General features: G+C 41.9%; 1 protein-coding gene across 1 annotated transcript in view; it reads left to right on the top strand.

Annotated features, from left to right (window-relative positions):
• The window catches only part of LOC311504267 (calcium-activated potassium channel subunit alpha-1-like), a gene marked incomplete at its 5' end in the record, with an annotated part of 43,641 nt that extends 20,732 nt beyond the window's left edge, over positions 1 to 22,909 (top strand). The window contains 16 exons of the mRNA XM_084567286.1: positions 688 to 757; positions 930 to 1,085; positions 1,320 to 1,429; positions 1,859 to 1,927; positions 2,400 to 2,486; positions 3,301 to 3,377; positions 7,424 to 7,456; positions 10,558 to 10,651; positions 14,905 to 15,028; positions 15,410 to 15,634; positions 16,959 to 17,151; positions 18,032 to 18,145; positions 19,377 to 19,507; positions 20,265 to 20,459; positions 21,371 to 21,489; positions 21,593 to 22,909. Of these exons, the coding sequence (XP_084423412.1) occupies positions 688 to 757; positions 930 to 1,085; positions 1,320 to 1,429; positions 1,859 to 1,927; positions 2,400 to 2,486; positions 3,301 to 3,377; positions 7,424 to 7,456; positions 10,558 to 10,651; positions 14,905 to 15,028; positions 15,410 to 15,634; positions 16,959 to 17,151; positions 18,032 to 18,145; positions 19,377 to 19,507; positions 20,265 to 20,459; positions 21,371 to 21,489; positions 21,593 to 21,830 (2,035 nt within the window). The 3' untranslated portion in view covers positions 21,831 to 22,909. The remainder of the gene's footprint in view (positions 1 to 687; positions 758 to 929; positions 1,086 to 1,319; positions 1,430 to 1,858; positions 1,928 to 2,399; positions 2,487 to 3,300; positions 3,378 to 7,423; positions 7,457 to 10,557; positions 10,652 to 14,904; positions 15,029 to 15,409; positions 15,635 to 16,958; positions 17,152 to 18,031; positions 18,146 to 19,376; positions 19,508 to 20,264; positions 20,460 to 21,370; positions 21,490 to 21,592) is intronic.
• Between the last annotated feature and the right edge of the window lie 4,400 nt (positions 22,910 to 27,309).

Below are 27,309 nucleotides of genomic sequence, written 5' to 3'. Positions count from 1 at the left end.
CATGAAGGGAAAGAAGGATCAGTTTGTTCCTGAAGCTCGGCCTCATCTTTTGACTTATGTTGTGTTAGTAATGTGCAATCTCTGAAAGTGGAAAATTGTTCAGGGTGAAAACGGACAGAGGTGTAAATGCACAAAAGAGGCTTAAGAAGAAAAAACATAACCCCCAAAAGCGAAACGTCTGTTCAACATCAGTTCCCATTTCTTCCTGGACCTTGAATCATGAGTGTGAGTGAATGGTTCTCAGCATCAACAAACAGCTGGTGCTCACTTTCCCTTTTGGAAAATTACAGCAACTGAGAGAGACAATGTGAATCAATATGAACATAAAAGGCTTTGTTAAATCAAATCAAAGTCAAATCAAGCTTTACTGTCATTCTGACATACATACAACCGTTAATGCAGACAGAATGAAATGGTGTTTCTCTCTGAGATCTGTGCAGACTTTGCAAAAAAAGATTAACTTGAAATAAGTAAAAGAGAATAAATATATAAATATATATATATATATATATATATGTGGTAAAGTGTGGTAAAGTGCATGGTGCTCATCCTGGATCAGGTGAGCAGTTCATCAGTTTAACAGCTTGAAAAGAAGTTTAAAATCCCTGTTGTCTGCTCACTAACGTGTGGCAGATGGAGGTTTTGCAGATGTTCTTACTTTGTTTTGTCCTTTTTGTCCTTCATCAGAGTAATATCTATCAAGAACTACCATCCAAAGATCAGAATAATTACTCAGATGTTGCAGTACCACAACAAGGTTGGTATTCATCAACTACAAAGGTCACTGGAGTCATCAGTTACATGTTTGGTACCGCTGTATGTCAGCATTTTGTATAGAAATCTGTTTAAATTAGTAAAAAACAAAAAAACTAATAATAATAGTAATATGGGTTTGAAAGTTATTTTTAACATCTTGTTTCTCCCTACAGGCTCACCTTTTGAACATCCCAAGCTGGAACTGGAAGGAGGGAGACGACGCCATTTGCCTCGCGGAGCTCAAGCTCGGCTTCATCGCCCAGAGCTGCCTGGCTCAGGGCCTCTCCACCATGCTGGCAAACCTTTTCTCCATGAGGTCCTTCATCAAGGTAGCCACAGCTAAGATTCATCCATCTGTGCTCACTGGATTAAGTTCAGAAGTAAATTTGGCCGTAAAACAAAGCCTGAATAGACAATAATGATGATCCCAGATGAGGCCTGTATGTGGCATCTGGTGAGTGGGTCGGGATGAACTTGGGAAAAAAAAAAAGAAAAGTGAACTGAACTTGCATTAATAATTAGTTTTTCTTAATTTGCGTAACGGTACAAGCTTTTTGTTGTAGATTGAGGAGGACACGTGGCAGAAGTATTACCTCGAGGGAGTAGCCAACGAGATGTACACGGAGTACCTGTCCAGTGCCTTTGTGGGTTTGTCCTTCCCAGTAATTTGCGAGTGAGTACACGGAAACATCAGGTTTAAGTTTTGCTTACTTTGGTTTTGTGTTTCCTGGCATTGTATTTAAATTTTTATCTCATGTCATAATAACAGTTTCCTTTAGTGTTTGTATTAATAGAGAAAAAGGCTATTTTCTTCGTAATCCTTACAAATAAAGCTGTTATTATGAGGAATAAATATGCAAAAATACACAATAATAAATGTAAAGATTGGCAACTGTGATTGGGATACAACAAATAAGCAACCATTACACTGTAGTGCTGCTACAAGCCTACACAATGCTTATTTAAATATTTAACTACTGCAATTTTCAGCTGCTGGATATGTAGGTTTAAGTTAAGCTTAAAACAATTCATCTGACCTCACAGTAGAATTGAGATGATTTTCATATATATGAGGTCTAATTATCTTTATTCTGTTTTGCAGACTCTGCTACGTGAAGCTAAAGCTACTACTGATAGCTATAGAGTACAAGTCTGATCAAAGGGAAAGCAGGTACGTGCATGAGCTTCACAGCAGATCATTGAAATTCATGCAAAAAAAAAACAACTTTTAGTACGCAGGTGTGTTTGCTTTCAGTGATGAAGCTGCTTTGAATCATCAGCCTCTGTTTGACTGCAAAACACAAGTGCTTCACTAAATGTGCTAAATTGGTTTCTGAATTGGTTTATTCTGAGACATCACAAGTCTCTCTGATAACATCCTGACATATTAATGTGGAGGTTTCTCTGAGCGCAGCACAAGCTTTGTTTTACTGGTTCCTCTAATGCACTGACGCTCATTTATATCCTTTATAGTGTCACTGCTCTTTCATCAGCTTAATTTAATAAACAGAGGCCATCCTGCCAAATGAGTTGTAAAAACTAATCCAGGCAGCTTCTGCCGCTGCCAGTGATTAGTGAAAAGCTTTGCAAATTCTGTGATATAACTTTCTGTTGTTACATCTTTGGTCTGTAAATCCTCACAGCACTCTGATAAACCCCGGAAACCATGTGAAAATGGAGGAGGGGACTTTGGGCTTCTTCATTGCCAGTGATGCCAAAGAAGTAAAGAGGTAACAAATCAGACTTGGATGACATTATGTATAAAACTGAAGTCTGTAAAAGCTCATTATCTTAATTGACATACATCGATCAGCCACAACATTAAAACCACTGACAGGAGAAATGAATAACATTGACCATCTTGTGACAATACAACAATACTGGGAAGCTTTTGGACCTGGCATTTATTGGTGTGGATGTTACTTAGACATGTAGCACCCACCTAGACCAGACCAGGCACCCCCACCCCATAGCAATGACACTCCTTGATGGCAGCAGCCATCCCCAGCAGGATGCAGCCTGACACAGACACACATAAAAACTCAAAAAAACATGAAGAACAGCACAAGGTGTTGACCTGGCCTCCAAATTCACTAGATCCCAAACTGATCAAGTATCTGTGGGATGATCCACAGAGGCCATAGGACCCAAAGGCCCCCACAGGACATCCTCAGAAGGCCCATGTCAATTCTCTGATGAGTCACAACTGTTTTGGAGGCACAAGGGAGACCTACACAATATTAGGAAGGTGGTCATAATGTTATGTCTAACAGCTGACTAGGTATGTTAGCTGTTAGCTTGTATCTGCTCTTTGCTTGGGTAACATTCAAAGACAGATTAAAGCTTTCCACGATGGCACAATCTGATACTCACCCTCACCCTAATGATAGGTCAAGGATTCATTTCTTAGTGGTGCCCGAAGATTTCTTAACATTTTATTAATATATATATACTTGCAAACTGAAACTACCAGTCGCAGACGTAGTGGAGATAAAATGTCAAGACAAGCCATCTTACATGGGGATTCTTGTTCTTCATCCGCAGGGCGCTGTTTTACTGTAAGGCCTGCCATGACGACATAACTGATCCCAAAAGGATAAAGAAATGCGGCTGCAAGAAATGTAAGTGATTACACATAAACACACTGTCAGAATTAGTTTGACCTCATTAATATTCCAGCTCAGACTGAGGTGAAACAGCACAGAGTTTGCGTTAGAGCAGCAGCAGCAGCAGCAGCAGCGTGTTGGTGTATTTACATGACCTACATAGTGTAGCCGCGTGTCCGAACCACTTAGTCCCGCCGTTAATTATTCACGCCATGAAACCCTGTAACTTGTACGTGAAGATCGTATTTCTCTCCGCAGCCAAAACAAAGGGGGGAACTCCAAGTTTCCCTTGTGGAAGTATGTGTTTAACACGAATACCTGATTTGAGTGTCAGTTCACCCAAACTACCACGGAGCTTTGAGATTTTACACGCTGACATTTGTTTGAATTTTTTGAGTGAACTGATTTTACAAGCGTTCTTTCATCATGTAAACAGCGTTTCTATTTGACGAGATCAATGCATGGAGGTCATAGTTCAGCATTTAAAGCGTATTCTCCGTCCGACTTATTACAAATACAAAAAGAAAAGGGATAAATCAAGCTCTGAAACTGTCTGTGAACAAAGTCTAAATGTGCATTTTTGTTTGTTTGCCTGTATAGATGTTTGCTGTATTTTTCTTTCGTATAATAGCTTGTGTTGACTGTTACAGTTCATAAATAACTTTGTGACGTTAACAGGCACTCAGAGAGACTGTTAACACCACAGGTACCTGGATGGATCGCGTGTTCCTAGATTTTCTTTCTAAAAAAAAAAACATCACGTGCCACTTTGTTGTTCTTCTACTTGCAGCCATTAAACTCCTAACTTTTGGCATTTGATGTATTCTTTTCCTGCTGCTTGGGAACGTGGCACACTTTTCTTAAAAAATTCACTTTATAGTGATATATTGTGAGTAACGTGAATTTGTTCGCCCTCTGAAAACGCGGCCTGCTACCCCCCCTCACCTCCCACCTCCCTCCACCCCGATTGACGCGACCTGTTTGAATGTACTGTAAATGTTGCATGTACAACGGTTTATGCTGCCTGGGTCCTTCCTCTTGTTGTCGTGTGCACGTCGCAATTTTGAAAAAAACGCACGATACCTAAAATTTTAAATCCTGTTATCACCGCATCCTCAAAGAATCAGAGCGTCAACAGTTCCTTCATGCATGCTTGAGTCAGTAATTCTCCAGACCACCACCAGATGTCCCCGCTGTCCTTTCACAAACACACAATACCTTCGCGAGAAGAGCTCTGCTAAAGCCACAGGGATTAGGAATGAGGAACACTTACCTTTTTTTAAGTGTTTTTAACAAATTAATACATATTTTAACAAACTGTAAAAACTAAAATGATGTAATTCACTTAGAAGACAGATCTGATGCTAGGAATGAGTTGCACAAAGTGTTAAAACTCATCATTCTGTTTGTTTTGCACTTATTATGAAACACTAGAACATTTACTTTAATAAACCTTTAGTCATTTTATCACAGAGTTTAAATTCTCCATCAGATTTAAGATGACAGCGTAAGTTATGTGCTCATACTTCATATATCTTACCACATAATGCGCGTAAGCTGTAAGTCGTGAGGTGAGGGTGAAACCAAAAGTCTTTCTCTGGTGACTAAATTCACTATTTCCACCACTGGTCCCAGGACTGTCCCAAACAGAACGCACCCCTAAAAAGTATTTGCAAAAGTATTTTATCTCGTGCGTCCCAGCAGCAGTCTGTGTCTTCCTTTGTCCACTCTTCCTCCACATTAACCTGCTCTTCCTCTCCTCTCGTCTGAACCCATGACTGTAGCCAAGACGGCCGCCTACAAGAAAATGAGACTGGCATGTTGTTTTGATAGCGGCCGCTCAGAGCGGGACTGCTCTTGCATGCCAGTTAATGTGCGTTGTAACATGGACTCCCCTCGACGGGACATCCCACTCTCTGCTGTCTCTGTTAATGATTGCTCAGCCACTTTACGTGCCTGTAAGTTGTCGCCATGACACGTGCTCTTCGGTGTTTGTATCATGCACTGTGTTAACTGTGCAGTGTGTCCCCGGCTTGTGTGCTGTCCAGCTCTAGCTGCCGTAACGTCACTGTCATGGATATAGATGTTGCTTTAGAGTTTTAGCTGTATGATTTGCAGTCAGCTGGTGCTCTTCCCTCTGTGTTGCTATTTTTGGAGGTGACTTTTAGCTGTTGTGAAGCATGCTGGTATTCTGTTTTTGCTGGTGTTTTGTCAAGAGAATGTGAATTCAAACTGACCTGTAGTTTCGATTTGACCAGCCACTAACTAATGTTTGCAGCGTGAAAACTCAATCTCCCTCCAGTGACCTCGCTAACATTTTTATAAGAAATTAAAGCTGAATCCATGAAATAAATACAGAACAAAAACCTCACGATGTACCTCAAATGATTAGCTCTGATCAGAGTGTACTGGAGAGGGATGCTTTATCAAGAATAACCCAAATAATATCCATTAAATTTAAACCCTGCAGAAATGGGTGAGCAGGATAGGATTTGAAATGTTTGTATGTGTAGACGCCACTAACAATTAATACAAATTAAAGGGTCTTAGGAGCACCTGAGGGGATTTTTATTGAGCTTAATGTACTGGCTTTATTAAATTAAAATCAAAAGCTGAAGCAAGCACGCTCCAAAACAAACCAGCGCTCCATTTGCTAGAGAAGCTATAGAATGATAACACTGATTGAGCTGTACAGTAACAGAAATAAAGTACAATGCAATAGAGATGAACTGTAATTGTATTTGATCATATTGGATTTAAGTGAATCGACTCGCATGTGAATTCTTAATTCAAGTGTGATTTCCCTTTTTAAGCCAGAGGCCATGTTAAATTGAACTGATGCGTCGCAGAAGGCATGAGGAACGTGTTGGAGCGTTGATACAATTTGCTGGAAAACACTGCTGACTGTCATACATCTTTAGTCTCGCGATCAAAGACCGCTGTGCGTGTAGTCGAACATCTCTGGGCGTTTCCACCCCTCAACGTGGCTCCTAGGGTTGTGTGCTGCCAACGCCGCCTGGCTGGCTAAGCCCGAGCAGAGCTCCAGAGCTGCTGTCGACACGGTGCGGGAGACGCGAGGAGCGAGGCCTTATACGGCCTGACATGGAAATTATGTTTGCATTTTCATTTTTGGACTGCTACTGGTTGTCATGAAACTCAGCCTGACAGTTCCTAACCACCAGGCAGCCGAGTGCCCCCGCCCCTCTCCTTTCCTCTCGTTGTGGGACAGATGCTAGCCTGTTAGTCCTGTGACTCTGCTCGCGCCCTCCGATTGCAGGCGACAGATGCCAGGACCAGCAAGGTCCCTGTTTGAACATTGCTGTCACTGTCCTGCCTTAAGCTCAATGCATGACCTTTATTGTGAGCAAGGGGTTGAAATAAGTTACTAATGAGCATGTGTGGGACTCGCGGACTCACGGCTCCGAAGAGTGACTCACAGAAGGTTCCATGCGTCCATGCAGGTCGTCTCAGACAGGTCAGACGAATGGGAAACAGCTGGAAAACAGACAATAAAACACTGTAAAGCTTGCAACGTGCATAGCTCCGATACCTCAGATATGCATAGCGAGCACAGGTGAATTCACAGGTGAAGTGCATTCAGTCTAAAACGTTAGATATCAAGCTGAAACAACATTTTATTGTCATTAATTTAGAAGATAATAAAAGTTATTGTGTCACAATAAATGTGTGAACCTTTTAAATAATGCATTTTTCCATTTTGTGGGACATTTTCTAGACTAAAATAACTAAACGGTCAGATTAAAGAATAATTAAATCTGTTTTAACTGAGACGACCCGTGTTCTGCTAACAGCCACTTCAGTGCTTGTTCATATTCAGCAGGTTTACTGCTGATCCTTTAAGGTTGCTGATCACATTGCTGAAAAAAAAAAATCATTCTCCAAACTGACCTCTGTTCTTTTTGTCATTGCTTTGTACATGTTGTCTTCAAGGCGCCCTTAAAGGGAACTTCCTCCGCTTTCACTTGTCATTTATAATTTGCTTGTTTCATTACAAACTGTTCTCCCCTGTAACCTCTCATCCGTCTCTGCATTTTTCTCAGCTAAAAATAGCTATAATGGATATATCAAATCAAGTAAGTTTGATTTCCATTCTCTCTCTTCTCTCTTTGTGTCTTTCGTCTCTTGTTTTCTAACCATTTCACTCATGCATTCTCAGCTGTCCCGCCACTTTGAACTGTCTCTAACCTGCTGTCTGGTCTGTCACTGTACGTCGCTGTATGTTATGTGTACGGCGTTAGTAGGTTGTGTGTTTGTGTGTTTAGGTTTCAGTTGCAGCTCAGCAGTAGATGGTGCTGCTGCTTCACTGTGGCGTGGATGAATTAAATCAGCGCGCAGTTCAAAACATAACATTTTGAGTATTTAAGGAGCTCTGATTGCAGCTCGAGCCGATCTGATGCTTTCTCAGTTCCCGCCCAGGCCTTAGAGGAGTGTGAACCTTGTGGGCTGTCCACTTTAACGTGATCTGTGATCGGCAGCAAATCTGCCACATTGTGTTGTCCTGAAGAAGTGCTGTGCATGTTTGACACGGGGCAGATGAATAGTGGAGGTCTGGAGCAGGGAGGATAATCTGCTAGACAGCTGACTGTTGAAATAATCATCTCTCTCCTCCAGTTTTACCCCCCCAGACATGTTTTTGGACTTTAAGAAAGCACACGCCCATACGTCTGTGCATCTCTACCAGTTCTACCTCTGTTATATCTCCAGTAGCCAATTGGATTTTGAATCTACCCCCCCCCAGTCAGGCATCAGCTACATGCTCCAGCTAGTGGCCCTTAATCCACATTGTCACCTCCTTGTTCTGGTGGCATAACAGTTGCTGAAACACCTGAAAGCATATTTATTAATTCATGTTTATTATAAATATCACAGCAAATGTCAAATCGAACATTTCATCGGTGGCTATATGAGGTGGTTAAGTGGTGTTTAATAAAAATGAGGCTTTTTTAAATTATGCAGCCATTAGCATTCTTGTGCCAGAAAGAATTACCCCCCAAAACCTGTGATTGTCTTTTAATTATGATAAGAGTCACAAGATGTTTTATTAACATATACACTGCAGGTCCTATTGAAGTCGGCTTAAATCAAATCACGTCCTCGTGTTTAACTTGAAGAATTAAAGCGCGAGTTCACACAAATCAAAAAGCATTTTATTAGTTTCTGAATCTAGAATCCACAAATTCAGATTAGTTTAGGTCCTATAAAGCAATGTGAGGTCTGAGAATTATATTTTGACCTGTTAGAATAAAGGAAATCACTGAATTGTGTTTATGGTTCTCATACCTTTTAAAAAATATGGATAAGTAGTTATACAGTGAGGCCCACAAATCAGATTTTATTCACCTTTATGTTACTGGGATTGAGACAGAAACCTCTTTATATAATATAAAAGCTACCATGTTGATTTGGATTAACAGACATTTTAAAAACAATGAGTCTTGCATTGTACAGCTGCTGATTTTCCCTCCTCTTCATTTAGCAGTAAACAACACCCCCCTAATCCGGTACAAGTCAGCTAAACTGAGCCACAACGCAGCCAGCGAGGTCCGTAGGGGAGTCGCTGCTGTGTCTGTCCCTTTGGTAAATAACCGCAAGGGAAGCCTGCGGTCCCCCGCCGTGCCCTCCGCTCTGAGACTGAGCCTCACGGGGTCCAGGGACCTGGCCCAGGTAGGCCGGCTACCAGCGGTGGCAGAAGAGGCCAGGCGGCTCCAGCGGGCTCGCAGCCTGCCGGTGAAATACAGATACCACTCCAGTAACGCCACACTCAGTCAGAGGCAGTGTAAGGGCCACACCCCCCCCCCCCCCTCCCTCCTACTACCCCTCAGCAGGCCTGTACTCAAATACAGCACAACCAAAGCATGTGCTTGCCAGTCTGGGGTGGTTGCATGTATAGCATTCCTCACTAATGACCCAGTGTGTGCAGCTGTCAGCTGTGAAACATTAAATATTGAACAGGCCGAGCAAGATGTGAAGGGCCAGTGTGTCGGAGCATCCCTCTCCACTGGAAGCCCCCTGCACTTCCAACGTTTTCCATTATGGTGTCATTGTTGGACACGCTGGCAGGGCTTTAAATCATGTGTTCATTTGCAGAGGAGCATGAACTTTGAGACTTTTATTAATTGTAATGAAAGCCCTCGCAGTTTCTTTGTACAAAAAAATATAAAATAAAACCCATTTCGCAGCTTGAACCATCAGTTAAAAGACACTCAAGTGTATCGGCCATGACCCGTTACAAGCTATTCCCGCTGAATGGTAGCTGTTAAAGCGCTATTAGCAAAGAAACCTTTTCTTACTGCGTGTTTGTTTTCCCAGCGACGGCCTCAGAGTACAGATGTTTCCTTCAGCTGCGATATTCGCTCGTGAAAAATATTTGCCTGATTACTTTACTCGGGGGTAAAACTTGTTAATTCGAAGAGCTGAGTGCAGTTTGGTGAAGTGATAAAGACAATGTCCGAGGGGCATCTCAGCTGTACATAAATCACTCTGGCACGAGGACCAACCTAATTATATGAGCCAAAGGCGCCACTCCTAAGATGAAGAAAGACCTGTGATCCAGGCTGGATTCAGTATTGGCACAAAAGGAGCTTTATTTTCTAGTGCAGGATGTTTTATGTTTATAGGTTATTACCTTAATTAAATGAGAATGTGAGTGATTAGTATGATAAACAGAGACGCTATCCAAGCCAACCAGGTCTGAGTACATTTGTACTAATAAGGAATGAAAATAACAAAAGTAGCCTTAAAGGTATTTGTGGAGCTGTATCACCTGACTGATCAAACTGCTGACATGTGGATTACAGCGGTTCTTCAGATTTGTGTGCGGTGAATGAAAACTCACAGACTTTAGCAGTCGGCATGACGGCTGTTGATGGCGCTCCTGCATGTCTGCATCTCCACTCACAACCATGCAAACGACGTGCTAATGTGTCGTGTCTGCATTATGCAAACCTCGGAGTGTTTTCTGCTGCACACGAGTTAACGTGTCGTGTCCACTCCATCTTGTTCACCCAGCCTCTCTCCACTCTTGTCTCTGTGCTTCCTCTTTGAATTCACTGACCTCAAATTGTGCCGTGCTGTTCTTCTTTTGCTGTCACCCTCGTGTGGACTTTTGCATGTTTTCTGATAATACCCCCCTCGCCCACCACCCCCTCCCCACTAACGCTGCGTTCTGTTGCAGTTGAAGAGGACCAACAATTGGCGCTATCGCCCAAAAAAAAGCAGCGCAATGGAGGCATGAGGAACTCTCCAAACTCTTCACCCAAGATAATGAGGTAGGACGGCAGCGATTAGATATAGCACCGGCACGTTTAGCTTGTATACGTCAATTTTTGCAGGCAGGTCAACAATATAGTGTCAGCTGAAACTACCCTCTGTAAGGTAGACAACTATGACCATCTTGTGACAATTCAATGCTCTGCTGGGAAACTTTTGGACCTGGCATTCATTCGTTTGGATGTTACTTAGACATGTAGCACCCACCTAGACCAGACCAGGCACCACCACCCCATAGCAATGACACTCCTTGATGGCAGCAGCCATCCCCAGCAGGATGCAGCCACAAAAACACTTTAGGAACAACTCAAAAAAACATGAAGAACAGCACAAGGTGTTGACCTGGCCTCCAAATTTACTAGATCCCAAACTGATCAAGTATCTGTGGGGTGATCCACAGAGGCCCCTCCTCTCAAAGGCCCCCCACTTACAACATTAATGCAGCTTTAAGGATCCCTAGAATCCTCATAGTGAACAGACAGAAATATTCCCACTCATTGTGTTTGGATGAACCACTTTGTTGCAAAGAGCACCTCCCAGAACACTTCCTGTCCTCCTGTTTTTCATGGAAAACATGTCAGACTTACAGAGGAGCTCCATGTGACATCCACAGGCTACAGCTCTTAAACAGGCCTGGCACTAATGACAGCACCAGGCAGTCAGAGAGGCTCTAAAGGATAGATAGCCCAGGGCTATTCATCTATTGTCGGATCCCTCTGAGGTCTTTTCAGCACGTAAGGCCACAGATGATATGTATCATCACAATGAAAGGCGAATTTCAAATGCTACCTTGCTTTTATCTTGTCTCGTGGAATTAAATCGCCGCTTATTGATCTTGACTGGAGATAACACTGTTATTCAACAAGAGCCCATTACAGGGATGATAATAGTTATAGTCACTGTCATTAAGTACCAGGTTATAAAGGAAACCAGGCAACAGGGAGGACCTGTAGCCTGATGTATACAGAGTGGAACTGTACAGATGAAACTGAATTAAAACTGACGGATGACTTTATGTTCCCATTGCTAATACGGCTGCTATTGGTTTGACATTTGCAAATCAAACCCTCAAATGTCTGAACTGCTACGGTAGTTATAAAAATGGCTGTGTATTATAACCGACTGTGTTTCTGTGCATAGATTAGCATTCCCTTTGATCGGCGGCCTCTGTTTTTTCAGGTGGGTGTTTGTCCTTGTTGGATTTGGTTTCAAGTGGTGTTAAATTTGGATCGCTCCGGGTCATTTCCAGCCTCCTGGGTAACAAAACCCCGCTTTTTCAATGCTATAGCCATCAGCTAAATATCAACCCACCAAACCAATCCATCTACTTGCCATGCTAGTACGCTGCAGTACAGGTGGATGTGTTATTTCATACAGCGCCTGCTGCCTACACACTGGAGAAGGATTCGCTGTGGTAGCCTAAGGGATACTTCATTGCAACAAGCAGAGAAAAAAAACCATCTGTGTGTGTATATTATATCAAATGTGTTTTTACAGGACCGGCGGCCTGAAGGCCTTTGTAAATAAGTAATGATCAACAGATTGGCTGTGGGTTTTGAAGAGCAAGCCTTTGTCAGTTTGCATGATGGGGAGGACGGGGAAGACTTAGCCTGCCCTCAGTGCTTGTGTTACAGTAAGCTAGTGGTACTGTAGTAGAGGACCTGCATAATGTGCATGTCAGCCTTCTACTTTACGTCTTTCTCAGGCGTCGTCACGCTCCTCTAGAAGACACCTGGCCTTATGTTTTGCGGTCAGGATGTGTTAAGCCTCGTCACAAGTCCTTGTGTGATGAACTATGCTCCTGATCAGTTTGAATCTTTGCAACCACGCAGGAATGACACTGCACCGCCGGATGAAACAAACCACACAAAAGAAGAAGGGGATCACATGTTTCCAGGAGACAGTTCCGCTTATAGTTCCAGCAAACTAACGCGTCCTGTCTGGAACTTAGCAAGCAATGACGACCTCGCTGAAATTAACACCATTTCCAGAGGCTCCTTGATGGGTCATAAGACACATCTAACTGTGGGATGTCACAACGCGTTTGGTCACATCGGGGTGCCATGACATACACGTCATGTCTGCCACAGCATTGCTGAGGCAATTGGCAGTGCAGGGTAGTGACAGGCCGTCATGGCTGACAGTGAGCGATAGCTATCCTGGCAGAGCTCTGCCTCACCAGTCATCTCCACAAGGACAAACTGAAGTGACAGCGGCTCCACTGTGTGAGCGCTGAAACATTTGACTTTTGATGAAATATTTAGCCAAGGTGTAAAACCACTAAGTGCTTTCACTCTTATTAGAACTTGCAGAGGCTGATGATATAGAATGCAATTAGAGCTATGGATGATAATTTATGACTGTCGGGCTGAATTTTGATAATTGGTTAATCCATTTTGCTGGTTCCAGCTCTTCAACTGTTATTTTAAAGATGCCACCTCAAGGTCTTGGAGCATTTTTGACATTTAATATGATTGATTCGTCAATTAACTGATTAACCATTTAGTCAACACTTAAAATATCTAAAAACACAAGCCTATAGGGATGTTTTCATCATCTGATTTGTTCAACCAACTGTCCAGAATTCAAAGATATTGCAGCAAATCATCTCATGTGAGGTTTACAGGGTTATACTTCATACTCTTACACCTTTATTGTGCATTTTAATCACTAATCAGCACTTTCAAACAATAATAATTTACTTTATTTTGTTCGGACACACTGTGTCTTTTCCAATTTATCATCAGACTGGAGTCTGAGAGGTAGACAGTGACAGAGAAAGACATTTCCTTCTCCAGCTACTTCTGTTCTTGAAAGGACATCCAGGTCTTGCCTGGGGGTATATGAGCCCAAAGGCGGGTTTTTTTGGCTTCAGTCTCCAGGAGCCTGAGGGATGGTAGTTTCAGCTGACACTTTCATGCATACTTAACGTGTTACTTAAGGTAGCATTCTTTTAAAGTACTCACATGGATTAAAGAGATGCTCTTCTTACGAGGAGAAGAAGACGTGAAGTATTTAAAAGGTTTTGGACTGAGACAGAAGGCTGCTGTCCGTCCTTCCAGAAGATAACATCTCTAACCGTGATCTCAATCTGTCGAATTGGAGCAAAGGGAGCAGTATAGGGAGAACATGGGCTCCGTAGTTACCTCTGCTACTGACATGGCTGGTCTTCGTTTTTGTGTTCAGTTTTTTTTTTTGTGTCCGGGTTGGTGAACTGGAACATGTTGTGATCATATTCTGTTATCATTTTACAAAATTCTGTTTAAAGTGTCAATCTTATATATTCTCATTGGCGGCATTTATGACAATAAGTGGTAATTGCAGGTGTTTTTTTGAACCTCACTTCCATAGAGGACCAAACTGTGGGATATAATCGTCTGTCAGTCGAACGTTAGATTGGTCTACAAGTCACTAACAGCACACAACTTGTGATTTTGCACAGTAACGAAACCACAGATGCCCGTTCGTAATGTTGTAAATACAAGAGCTTTCATGTACAATTCTGTTGCCAGACACCACAGGACACCCTCAGAAGGCCCATGTCCATTCTCTGATGAGTCACAACTGTTTTGAAGGAAGGTGGTCATAATATTATGCCTGATCTGTGTATTTCACCATTTTATTCCCCTATTTGGTGATGAAACAAATGTTCTTACTGAGAAGGAGTAGATCTCAATGAACTGAACAGATGGTATCACTCTGACCGCAGGTACTCATGTTGGGAGACCACTATAGTGGTCAGAGCCGGGTTGGTTGAACCTCACTACGACACTCAGTCAAATTAGTTTAGATAGTTCTGATGGCCTGATTAAACATTAATACCCTTCACTTTGGAAAGCAAATATGGTTGGGCAAATTGCTGAAATATTTAGAGTCTGGTCTGTTAAAGCTTTTACCACGCAGCACACTACGTCAAAAGCTGTATGCAGTAAGGGGGCGTAATTGCATCTCCGTGCTCATGCCAGTCAACGCTGTGTGTTGCTGCCATCTCCTTCCGCCTGGCTGCCGCCGCTGATGTCACTCTGCTTGATGACATGGCAGTTTGGTTGGCATTTCTGCAGATGGCTTCTGACAGGAATCAGCAAAGAGGGAAAAAAAAATTGTCAGAAACCTACTTGTTTGGAGTTTCCTAAATATTTCGGTGCCCTATTTATGAATTAAAAAGTTACGGTCTTGAAGATGTTGTTCAGTTTTATCTGCAGCCTAATGATATTCTTTCATTCCCACCCTCCCACCCTTTTCGTTTGATTAGACATGACCCGCTGCTCATCCCGGGGAACGAGCAGATTGAGAGCATGGACGAGAACGTAAAGAAATACGACTCCACGGGGATGTTTCACTGGTGCCCGTCCAAAGACATCGAGAAGGTCATCTTGGTGGGTCCCGCTCCTTTGCTCGGCGCACATCATTTGTCCCTGACACTCTTCTCCCCGGTGACAGATGTGTCATGTCACGAAGCACCATCAGAGGTTGACAGGGCACTTAAACACTCTGTAATGAGGTGTTTGACATGTCATTTGCTATACGGAGGCCCTGTACATAGAACATTTCTTGCACTAATACATATGCCATTTTTCAAATTACTTTCACAGTCTATTGCAGTCATGAACTGCATGATATATTTTGCAGGTTGAGCAGGCTGATTGAAAAGGGAGAAAGCTAACATTTGCTACAAAAGCACATTTACGCCAAACTCCCGTCATAAACATTTTTTTTTATTATTATTATTCCTTGTCCTGTTGTATTTCCCCTCTCAGACCCGGAGTGAAGCAGCTATGACGGTTCTGAGCGGTCATGTGGTCGTGTGCATATTTGGAGACGTGAAATCGGCGCTGATCGGCCTCCGAAATTTTGTGATGCCTCTGAGAGCGAGCAACTTTCACTACCACGAGCTGAAGCACATTGTGTTTGTCGGCTCCCTGGAGTATCTGAAGCGGGAATGGGAAACTCTTCATAATTTCCCAAAAGTCTCCATTCTGCCGGTAAGTCCAGGACAAACTATAAATAAATAAATAAATTATAGCTGTGTATTGCCATTTGCACAGGTACATTACAGGACAGGTACACTGGGATTCTTGTGCGTCAAGCAAACTAAAATTTGAAAGGATTAAAAAACAAAAAAGCATAGATAATGAAAACTAATACAATTAAACAATAAAAAATACTAAAGTTAGAAAGTTCACAGAATAATATATATATACAATAAAGACAAAATGTGCTTAATATAGACACAAAATCAGTATCAGACATGATCTTGGGGTCTTTGCCCATATTTCACATTGATTGATTGATAATATTTCTGTTAATAAATACATTATATTCATTTGTACTGAAAAACAAGATGCTACTCACATTGTATGTGTCTGGAGCCACTTCATCGCAGACATAAAATGTTCAAACTTAGAAATGCTTTCAGTGGTTTTCTCTAGAATATTCACTCCTGGCAGGATGGACGTGTTATGGTTTTGTTTGCTAAGCATTTAGATAAGGTAAGGAAAGAAAGTGGTTTTGTTTCAACCTGATTAAATATCGAGAAAGTCAAAGCTTTTTGAATATCTACTACATTATCTAACACTAATGTGGGAAAATGTGCTTAAATCCAGCATATGCTAGTACCAGCACATTTAAATAAGGTTAGGAAACATACCTTTGACCCCTTGACCCCAGAGCTGCTTCTCTAACCACTACGCCCCAGCGTACAGAGCAGGTAACTCAATGGTAATAGTTGTGTCTTCAAGTACTGCCATCACTCTGTACTGTATGCCATTGACTATTTTTTTTATATGTTAATAGATGAAAAGGATAAGATGCTTGAAATAAGAAATTCCCACTTTGACAAAGCAGTTTTGCACTAGTCTGTGTTCATATAAAACCTTTAGAACTGTGGTAGGTCTCATTTTAAGCATTAACCTAACTAAAAACCAGTAAGAAAATCACAATTACAAATTATAATTGCTTATTAAGATAATTCAGGAACAAAACACTTAAAGTGAGTAAAATGCTCAAACACAAAAACTGCCCAGTAAGAAAAAAAAAACATTTGTAGAGAAAAAAACAAGAATATTTAGCCTTGATCTAAGATATTTAATCTTAGAGTTCAGTTTTTGCAATGTGTAGTCCTAAAATCACTTTACCATTAACCTCCACTGTTTTGTTCAGCGTAACTGATGTGTGGCAGCAGTTCAGTTCCTTCCACAAATATCTGACACCAGTCTCAAGTCTGACAACTGTAATTCAACATTTTGATTCATCTCTCGTACCCCATAGGTGAGATAACAAATTCTCTCCTTCATCTCTCCTCTGAAGGGCACACCGTTGAGCCGGGCAGATCTGAGGGCTGTCAACATCAACCTCTGCGACATGTGTGTCATTCTGTCAGCCAATCAGAACAATATTGACGACGCATCACTGCAGGACAAAGAATGCATCTTGGCGTCACTCAACATCAAATCCATGCTGTTTGACGACAGCATCGGGGTCTTGCAGGCTAATTCTCAAGGTAAGGAAGCGCCCTATCATAGTTCACTGCACCGCCTGGAAGGGACAGGGCGCTGGCACAGAGAATATTCCTCACTGGGTGCTGCCTGGCTGACCTGGTGTCACTGCGTTTGACAGTAAACCCTCCTGACTCTTCCTCAGGTTACTGTAACAACTGGTCTCTTCACAAACCCAATAGGTGACAACAAGCACAGCGTTGGCACAAAACCCTTACCTGGCTTGTTGTATTTTTCCCGGCTCTATAATATTATGCGCACTGTATAATTTATTAATACTGCATGTTACCGCTTTCTAAATGGCACTCGGTTAGCTTCTTCAATAATGGTCATTCTTTGGCTTTAAGAGAAATGCTTTTAGAAACCTTTTGACCTAAAGAGCCAGAGAGAGAGGAAAAAAAAAACACCCTGGCAATTTCATTATTCCTCTAATACATGTATGACCTCGCATTTGCCTTAGTCAGCAGTAAGTGATGGATGTCAAAACATGGTCTATGTATAATACATAAGCATCACTGATTTAATGTGCTTACTTGTCAGTCTGAGGAAAGCAATGAACGTCAAGTCAATTTGAATTCAATCTTGCGTCACTTATTTTCTATTTCATGGCTGCGTACTGTACATGCTGTTTTATTTGTGTGTGTGTGTGTGTGAGAGAGGTTTCCGTCTCCGTGCACACACACACAATCAAAGGGAAACAAAATGAGCAGCGTGTCACATCTATTATATATAGACCAATATTGGTACTTGTCAAGAATACGGTAACACTCAGCAACTTTATGCCCTACCTTGGGCTGGGAATGGATGAAATAACACACCTCTGATGAAAAGTATTGAATATTGCATTAACAGATGTGCTTTGTGTTATGTTATGTGTCCATTAAGGCTTCACGCCACCAGGGATGGATAGGTCTTCTCCTGAAAACAGCCCAGTCCATGGATTAGTGAGGCAGACTTCTGTCACTACTGGAGCCAATATTCCCATCATAACAGAACTAGGTACGCTTCCTGCTCTGTATTTGTGTCACATGATTGATATACTAGCTCTAGTGTGTGTTTTTTTTTTATATTTAAGTAATTAAAGGTTGTCAACGCTTGATTAACCTTACTAAGTTTTTATGGGCGTTTTTATTTTTTTGTCCCTTGTTGACGTCTACCATGTAACTGTTTTTCCTCAACGCTTGTCCAGCGCCATTAGCAAAGCCAGGCAAAAAAGTGCCTGTGATTTCATTCAGTCAGGATAAAAGCAGTGGGACCAGCATACAAATGATAACTGAGCTGGGTAAGAAGTGCCTCTGTCCTGTACTGCAGTGTTGTAACTGCCGCTGCCTCCATATCAGCTTTCTTTTGATTTCTCTTGCTGCACACGAGGCTCAGTCCATTCCCATGGCATCACTTTGAGCACATTTTACCCTTGGTTCTGGTTGAAATTGCCTGTCTTGTTTTGGCCCCTTATCTCAAAGCAAAATTTCTCCCTTTTATTTTTCTAAGAATTACAGGGCCTTTGATCCCTCACAAGTCCTTGTGGCTGTTTTCATACCATCTTCTGTCGGATCGCATTCTCTGGCCCGTGCCCTCCTTTCATCTCAACCCTGTCGATATGACTGACATTTATTTCTGTCCTCACAGAAGTAGCGGTTCTCCAGCTAAATTTTACATCATTACTTTCTTCCAGCTACTGCATGTGTTTTTGTGCTCAAAGACATCTTTAAAGAAGGTTCTGGGGCGATGACACACTTTCATTTGACTTGACATGCAAGTGCAAGTAATTGGAAGTTCTGTCTTGGATTCACAAGACAAACAATGGCATATTGGTGTTACTGATATTGACCCGAGGAGGACTTTGAATTGAGGCCTGGAACTTTGACAATATGCATGGTGTCATGAGTGTGCATGAACGGCCTGGATATGGAATGTGGCAGAGGCAAGTTGGCCAAATGCAAATACCAGACATGGTTTCATTTCATTCCTGTGAAGGAAACTCGTCCAAATTCAGAACAAAGATTTTGTGGTGAAACCATGCACAGATTCCTAATACAGTCCATATCTGCTGCTACTGATTGTCGTGCACAACCGCTGCACTTTTCTGTCCTCCTCCTCCTCATGTGAATCAGCTATTTGCCTGATCCATGCTTTCTCCAGTCAGTGTTTCCATGAGATCAGATGTGTGTGTGCAGAAAAACAAGCAAAGCAGAATTTCAACAACTAAATTTCATGCTTGTCCTCGCAGTGAACGACTCGAACGTTCAGTTCCTGGACCAAGATGATGATGACGACCCCGACACAGAGTTATACCTCACTCAGCCTTTTGCCTGTGGGACGGCATTCGCAGTCAGCGTGCTGGATTCCTTAATGAGCGCAGTAAGTTAAACAGACAAATCTGGAGATGTGATGAGGTTATGATTTAGTTTATTCGTGCAGCGATTTGAAATATGTAAAGAAATCGTACGTTCTGAAATCAGGATAGATAGCAGAATACCTTCACTATACTTCCAAAAAAAAAAAAAAAGAGGCAAGCACTCTCTGCTCCCGTTAAAACAATAAATGGCAAGACTGGAACTTGTACTAGGTCTGATGGCTTCATTTGTCTGCCTTTCAGTTTGAGTGAGGTTAGAACAAAGCTGCCTTCAAGTGTGCTCCAGTGTAGACAAAGGTAATGCTACCTAATGGACAGCCCTCATCCATCATATTAGTCAATAGTGCTGTCAGCAGCCAAGGGAGATGTCACTGAGCTGTACGAGCAGGGCGAGACAAGAGGCTGTGGTGCAAAGAAAAGGGCACACACTTGCCCTTGTTGAAATCGCCGGTAAGGAATAAAAAAAAAAACAAGAAAACAAATGGACGGTAGGGGATACATCTTCAGGTTTAATGTGTGGCTGTTTTTTTTTACAGTTAACTGTCTTATATTTATCTGGATGAATGCCCTGAATGTGAGCGTGGATCGTTTGCTCTGATGAGAGTAACCTGCAGTAACTGGACTCCCTTGTCTGTTCACTCAGTGTGCAGAACAATGTGACAGAGCAGGGTTAGATAGCACCATGCAGCCCGGCAACTTTGAGCAGCTTCAGTTGTTGGCGTTTGCTCGAGGATTCACCCTCCTCTCGCTTCATTCCTTCAGACATACTTCAATGATAATATCCTCACCTTGATCCGGACGCTGGTAACAGGCGGGGCGACGCCGGAGCTGGAGGGGCTGCTGGCGGAGGAGAATGCATTACGGGGCGGCTACAGCACGCCGCAGACCCTGGCGAACAGGGACAGGTGTCGCGTGGCACAGCTGGCCTTGTACGACGGGCCCTTTGCTGACCTCGGGGTAAGTGAGTGGTCTTGTCACCCGAGGGGAAAGGACGTCTTTATCTGCATGTGTTGTGTAAGCTGACTAGTGAAAGGACTCAGACTATTACTGATGGTTGTGATATGCAGCCAAGATGAGTAACAAGGATCGTATTTCCAGAAATAGCTTAGATGTGTGACAAGGACATTTTGAGAAAATTCAATCACTGTCAAAACGGTCTTTTGGTTTTCATTCATATTCAGCAATTAATACACTCTGAGATGTTTTAGTTAACACAAATCTACTGTAATGGGCAAACTTACAGCTAACATGCTAGCACGACAGGAATGTGACAGCTTGTGTGGGTCACAGTGACTCTCTGAGCTCCTTCCCATTTATTCTCCCCTGGCATTTGTTTGTTGTCAAGGTTGTATTTAATTTCACTCAGCAGAGTTCCTTAAGGCTAGCCTGCCAACTGTATCTTGTTAGGTCGCTATAGAAAAACTTACCACCAACTACTCCTGCCTCGTGACTTTTTAAAAGCACCTGTGGGGCGGTTTGTACTCGTGCAGAGGTTAAATCTATATTTAAAAAAAACAAACAAAAAAAAAACAAGTAAAATAGCACTAGATGCTAGAACACAGCTAATAGGATGGCTAACTTTATTTTGGACTCCATGGTTCGCCCTTATTCCCCAAAGGTCTCCACAGATTTGCTCCCTCCCTCATTAGTGAGTCTTTTAAACTCTCTTTAATCTCCTTTAATCATCATCTGTGTCAGATAAGCACTCAGTGATATCACTCCAGGGCTCATTGTTGAAGCTAAAGGTATATTTTATATATTTTTCCAAGCGTAGTTGGAGTCACTTGGAGTTTTTTGAAAAGAAATATGTCAAACTTTATTTTGCTTTACCTAAAATACTATTCTTTATTTTTGTTGCTGTGTTGCAGGATGGTGGTTGTTATGGCGACCTGTTCTGTAAGGCCCTGAAAACATATAACATGTTGTGTTTTGGCATCTACCGGTTACGAGACGCACACCTAAACGCGCAAAGCATGTGTACAAAACGGTGAGTACGCGTCCTTGCATTCACACGCTCCAAACTGGAATCACTTGTACCTACGTTACGTTCCAAACTGGCCCCCCATCCTGCTCCCTTTCTCTCTTTCCAGGTATGTCATAACCAATCCGCCGTACGCATTCGAGCTGGTGCCCTCAGACCTGATATTCTGCCTGATGCAGTTCGACCACAACGCCGGCCAGTCCCGAACCAGCCTCTCCCACTCGTCCCACTCGTCACATTCTTCGAGCAAAAAGAGCTCCTCCGTCCACTCGATCCCAACTACCAACCGCACCAACCGCGCCAAAAGCAGGGACTCGCGGGACAAACAAAAGTATGTGCCCCTCTAAAGCTCTCTGACTGTCTATGTCCGTGAACTGTGCCTGCCGACAGTGTTGTCCTGTGTGTCCTCTTGCAGGGTTCAGACAGACTGTTAACACGTCTCTGTGTGCGTACGTCCGTCTGAATGTGTATGTATGTGTCACTTGTACGTCGTTGGTTTCCGTTCAAAAACACAATGCAGTGCAGAATGGTCTTCTCCTTTAGCAGGGCCGGCCTATAGCACAGCCATCCACAACTATCAAGGGCTTCTGTCTTTCCTAGGGCCCCCCTCACACCAAACTTTCTTGCAGTTTCTTTCCATCCATTTGCTGTTACTGTGTTTTTTTTCTCCCCATTCTTGTACATTTTATATTCCAAAAAAAAACTACAAAAGTCTTTTACCAGGGTTGTTAGCTTTTTTTTTCTTTTTAAATGGCACTTTATCATGATTTGAGCTTATTGTTGTATGATATGAATCATCCCAAAGCACCCTGTAGTCCAAAACAACATATCTGAATCATCGCAGGAGTTTGATTATAGTGAATTTTAATTAGTGTACACATGTAGAGGAGATTAATGTCTTTCTACAACTAAGAAATCTACTCTAAATAATAATTAAGAGTATTCGTGTACACCTGCTTCAGTCTTTGTCATCATTTAAAATGTCAAGGTTTATTTTGCTACAGTGTCCTCACAGTGCAGACAATGCAGTTTGGGTTAAAATGCTAGGAAGGGCTTTGTATTCTTTTAAATGTGTAATTTTGATTAACGCATTATACAACACAACAGAGCATGTCCCCTCAGAACAGAAACTGACAATCATCTGGTCTCATCTCTTGCTTTACTGCACTATTTTTGTGTTGGTAACTCTCACCACCTCTGTGATTATCGCCACTGGGTCTCTTCACCTTCAAGCATTCCAGGTTTTGCTCTGCTGAGACATTTGTTTTATTTCAACTCAAAGCTATTGTACTTGAACTGCAGTTCTAAATTACATGTCTTAAAAGTTCATGTCATGTCTACGATAAATATTGCACATTGTGTCCTCTTAATGCCTTCTGATTTCCATGAAAATGCTATACTTTTAATTAAATGCTATTTCCCACCTTGAAATATTAATTATGTTGAGATATTTTACAAGTAGAACGTGTATTAATAAAGTTGCATCCACGTTATAATTACATTGTCTTCACACATATTGTTTTTTTCAAGGTATTTTAGTCAACGGTTATGTTATTACCAGATGACAGATTGAATAATAAGCTTATACACATTGTTGAAAAACTGCCCCCGTATGTGCTGAAGGTCAAGGCTCAATGAAGCATGTTTAACTACATCAACAGCAAATCGAAGCGATCAAAGGCTGAAGTCACCAAACCGGACAATCTTCACTCCTCGGCTACATCTATTGATTCTCTACGGAAACAAATAGCATGCCAGTACAGGACACTGCATGGACCAAATACCTCGTAGCAAGCATTGATTGTGGTTTTTTCCTACACCTGTTCAATGCACCTGTAACAAAAGAAGCTGCAGCCCTCATGACGTCTTAATGCCTTGTTGATTCAACCAACCTGAGCCAACTGACACTGAGAAGCCCGGTCTGGAGGAATAATTAATTATCTCAATTCTAAGGAAAGGAACTTCAGTCAGACATTCCCAGACTACCTTCATTTTGCATATCTCAAGCTTTGGAGACCAATCACAGATCTAGCTCTATACCTCCACTGAGTGTACTGTACAAGATAGGGATGCACCGAACAATTTCGTCTGAAAATTGCTGCGGTTCGGCGATTAATTTTTTGGCCGAAAATGCACTTTCGGGTCATTTTCGGCCAAAAAAATCGGACTTTTATCGCCGAAATAACACGTGCAAGCAACAACCGCAGCAATTTTCGGCCAAAAATGGCCCAAAAGTACATTTTCGGCCTAAATTTTTCGGTGCACCCTACTACAAGACACTTAAATTAGTCATAGTCTTTGGTCAGAGGTGTTCAGGTACCACATACTAGTCTAACCCAGTGTGGTTTTTAACAGACAGTCCATTATAAGAACAATAACACTGCGTGAGGCAGGCGACTCTCCTCACAACCATCCAAGGCTGGAAATTGCTGTACAGGCAAAGAACAATGTCAACCTCCGTCTCTGCAGAATGGTCGTATAGATGCAACACTTCAATTTTGAGAAAAAAAAATTGCCTTCCAACCCCGATTTATGACATTGTGACTGTGGTTGGCAACATGTCAAATCTAAACGGCTATAAATCATTACATTGTACAAGAAGACAGAGGGTCCGTCTCCATACGCACACGTTCAGACTTCAGACTTCGAATGCAAGTTCACGCATCGCCAGGAAGCAGACAAGTGTGTCCCATGTCAATAAAATACCAACACACAGTACACGCAACATGCACTGTAAGTGCTGTTTACCATAATATAGCTTCAGAATAGGATTCGGAGCCCGTATCCCACAATGCAATAGCAGTCTATAATGCTTCCAGTGTCAACACGTGCCTAAGTATTAATAATGAGTTGAATTATCTGAGCGTGTCAACGTAAATGTTAGATGTATGGTTTTATTATAGACTGAAGAGAAATATATTCAATACTTAAATTAATAATCGGACAGAAATCACTGGAAATAATATTATTTTGTGTCTTTTGTATTCTTCTAGATTACTCCATTTTTATTAATTACCTTACCGCTGTCAGCTTATTTTTTTCCACTGTGATCTAATTGTAAACTGGATGCTTGGTTCTTCAGTACTTGTTAGGGAATGTCATTAATCAGGCCTGGCCCAGTGATCACTGATAAGTCTTCAGATGCTCGCAGTAGTAACGAGCACTTGGGTACTGAATATTAATCACACTAGGAAAATAGGAACTTAACTCCCAAACAAGGCGTACTTTAGGGTTTCTCCAAGAACTATATCTGCTGTTAATCGACTTTATTACCTGTCACTGTCTGTATTTTGATTAATACCTAAACCTTTTACCACCATTACTTTATTTAGATATTTTCTTTGCAGAATTGGCAGAGGTACGCGCCCTACAAATAATTTATGGTATTGTTAATAATTCAAGTATTTTTTGGTTGTTCAGTCAAAGAAAAAATAAATAAAAAGAAATCACAGCTGCTGAATGAACACCACAAGATTTCTATGGTTAGTAACCTGTGCCCGTTTTCAATAAAGACCATTTACATTCCATTTTTTTACAGAAATATGCTCAATAAGCTCTAGTTTTCTCTTAATTTAAGTACATTATATAACACATTTGGTTCTGTTAGCTGCATGCTGCTGATTGGGTTTTGAATTCTTCATCTGAAAAACAGACACCATCCCTCCAGCTGCTTTAGCAATAGGCATGGATACGGTATGGCTGCTTGACACGCGCTACAGTGGCTAGATGCATAATAATGGCACTTAAAGACTTTGATCCATGTTGTTTTACTTTACTTTCCGTTGAGATGTCTGCGGCCCACTGTTTAACCTACTCTACATCCATGTGTAATGAGATCATCTTGCTGTTTTTATGCCTGTGATCATCACGCTGTGCAGTTTTCTGTTATTAATGGTCACATTAGTCCATGTTCCCATTTAGCTTACATTTAGTGTACTACTTTCTTTTTCCAAAGTGCAACAAGGATGAATAGAGTGGGCCAAGGTATGGAAGTGAATGATTATGCATGATGTTAAATAATGCATCGAACACAGTCATGCCCTTGCTGACATTTTGCCCTCTGAATGAAAGCCAAGTAGTTTGGTGTTTGGAAATGACTGCATCAGGACCGCATGGTTATGACCTATGCAGCACATCTCACAGTAGGTTTGAATGTGTGATTGCAACTGAACGGTTTGATGCCACTTCGCTTTACTCTGTGTCACGTCTGATGTTTTATCACCGGCGACCTGTATCTACTGGCATATGTGTTAATGCACTGCGGCACCGCAGCTTTAAGTCATGTTGATGAAAATGCATGACCGTGGACGTTGCCAAGTGGATGACTCAACAGCACTACGCATTGCCAGACTATTAAGAGAAGAAAGTTGCATCAAGCCAAAATGCCTGAAGCCCTCTCAAAAGGATAGACAATTGAATATGTACATATCGATTTGTGAAATACTGTATTAACTTCTAATCTGATACAGTGGAGTATGAAAACGGGTTTTTGTTTAATTGGACCTGCATGTCTCCTGACCCAACCAACAGCATGCTTCAATGGCACTCTGATATATATGAAGAGTTATCTTTACCCCTGACATTACAAAGGTGAAAACTGGGACACTAAGTGATATTTACCTGCCACTAAAACCCCCACCTTGGTGCTTATTTATTCATATCATGTCAGAATTTCACCCTACACCATAAATTCAAGCAATAATTTCTTTTATAATGTAGAGTGTTGCACTGAAACCAATTTGATGACCTCCGCGTAGCATTAACTATCTGATGTCCCTCCTTTTTTGTCTCTATATGATTTTTGGCTCTTTCTCAGAAAAGACATGGTTTACAGATGAGCCAGAGAATACCCACCTGAGGACCATACAGATCAAGCCTGTGAGTACGCTCGCCGTCAACCAAGTCAGTCAGTATAAATCCACAAGCAGCTTGATTCCACCCATCAGAGAAGCAGAAGACGAGTGCTGAGGCCCGGACTCGCGCCGACACCTGGACGCCGGGACTCCCAGGGGACTCGTCCTGTTTGCGTCAGTCTGGGACTTCTCGCCTCCTCATCTGCAACCATAAATCATCAGTCGACTTTAGATAAGGCAAACCGCTTCCTTCACTCACGCACCTCTGCAGCAAGTTTATCGTACGAGAAGATTTAGAGCCATCACGACAATCGTAGTCAAATGTCGCCACTGCCACTCAGCTCATAGTTTGCACAGCTAATCTTTAAGCAGTGACCAGACTCCATGACTTTTTTTTTTTTTTTAAGGACAATTTTGGGGAATGAGGGTCACTTGAAGGAGATGAGCGAGAAGAGCAATGCTTTAAAAAAATGATAATTATGATTTCTGGATCGCGTTTTGCAATTGTAAAAGTTGCCTTTTTAGCTGTCCATGAACAACAACTACTACTACTACTACTACTACTTCTACTACTGCATCTACTTTACCCAGCGTGTCAGAGTTATTCTGTACAGTATGTTCAAATCGTATTGTATTTTACATCCTGCTGCGACTCCACCACAATGGCACTGTTAGTGACTGACTCTCAGCGATTCCTTTGCCATTCGGAGCTAATTCACAACATTTGTGACGGTAACGACGGCCAGCGTCCATACGTAAATGGCGCTCGGCCCCAGCCTTATCTCTTATCCATTTATACTCGTCTTATCTTTGCCTTTTTGAGTCGTATGTTATTAATGTTTTCATGTCGCCGGTTTTGGTTGCGTTGTCCAAAAACCCCGGAAACATTAGGAAATATCTGCAAAGTTTTTAACAAGGGTAAAAATGTTGGGATTTATTTTATTTTTTATTTTTTTTGGTCAATAGCCAAATA

This window comes from Chelon labrosus (assembly GCF_963514085.1).
Source record: "Chelon labrosus genome assembly, chromosome: 19".
Lineage (NCBI taxonomy): Eukaryota > Metazoa > Chordata > Actinopteri > Mugiliformes > Mugilidae > Chelon > Chelon labrosus.
Note: the sequence above shows the minus strand (reverse complement) of the source record. Positions and strands in the feature narration are given on the sequence as shown.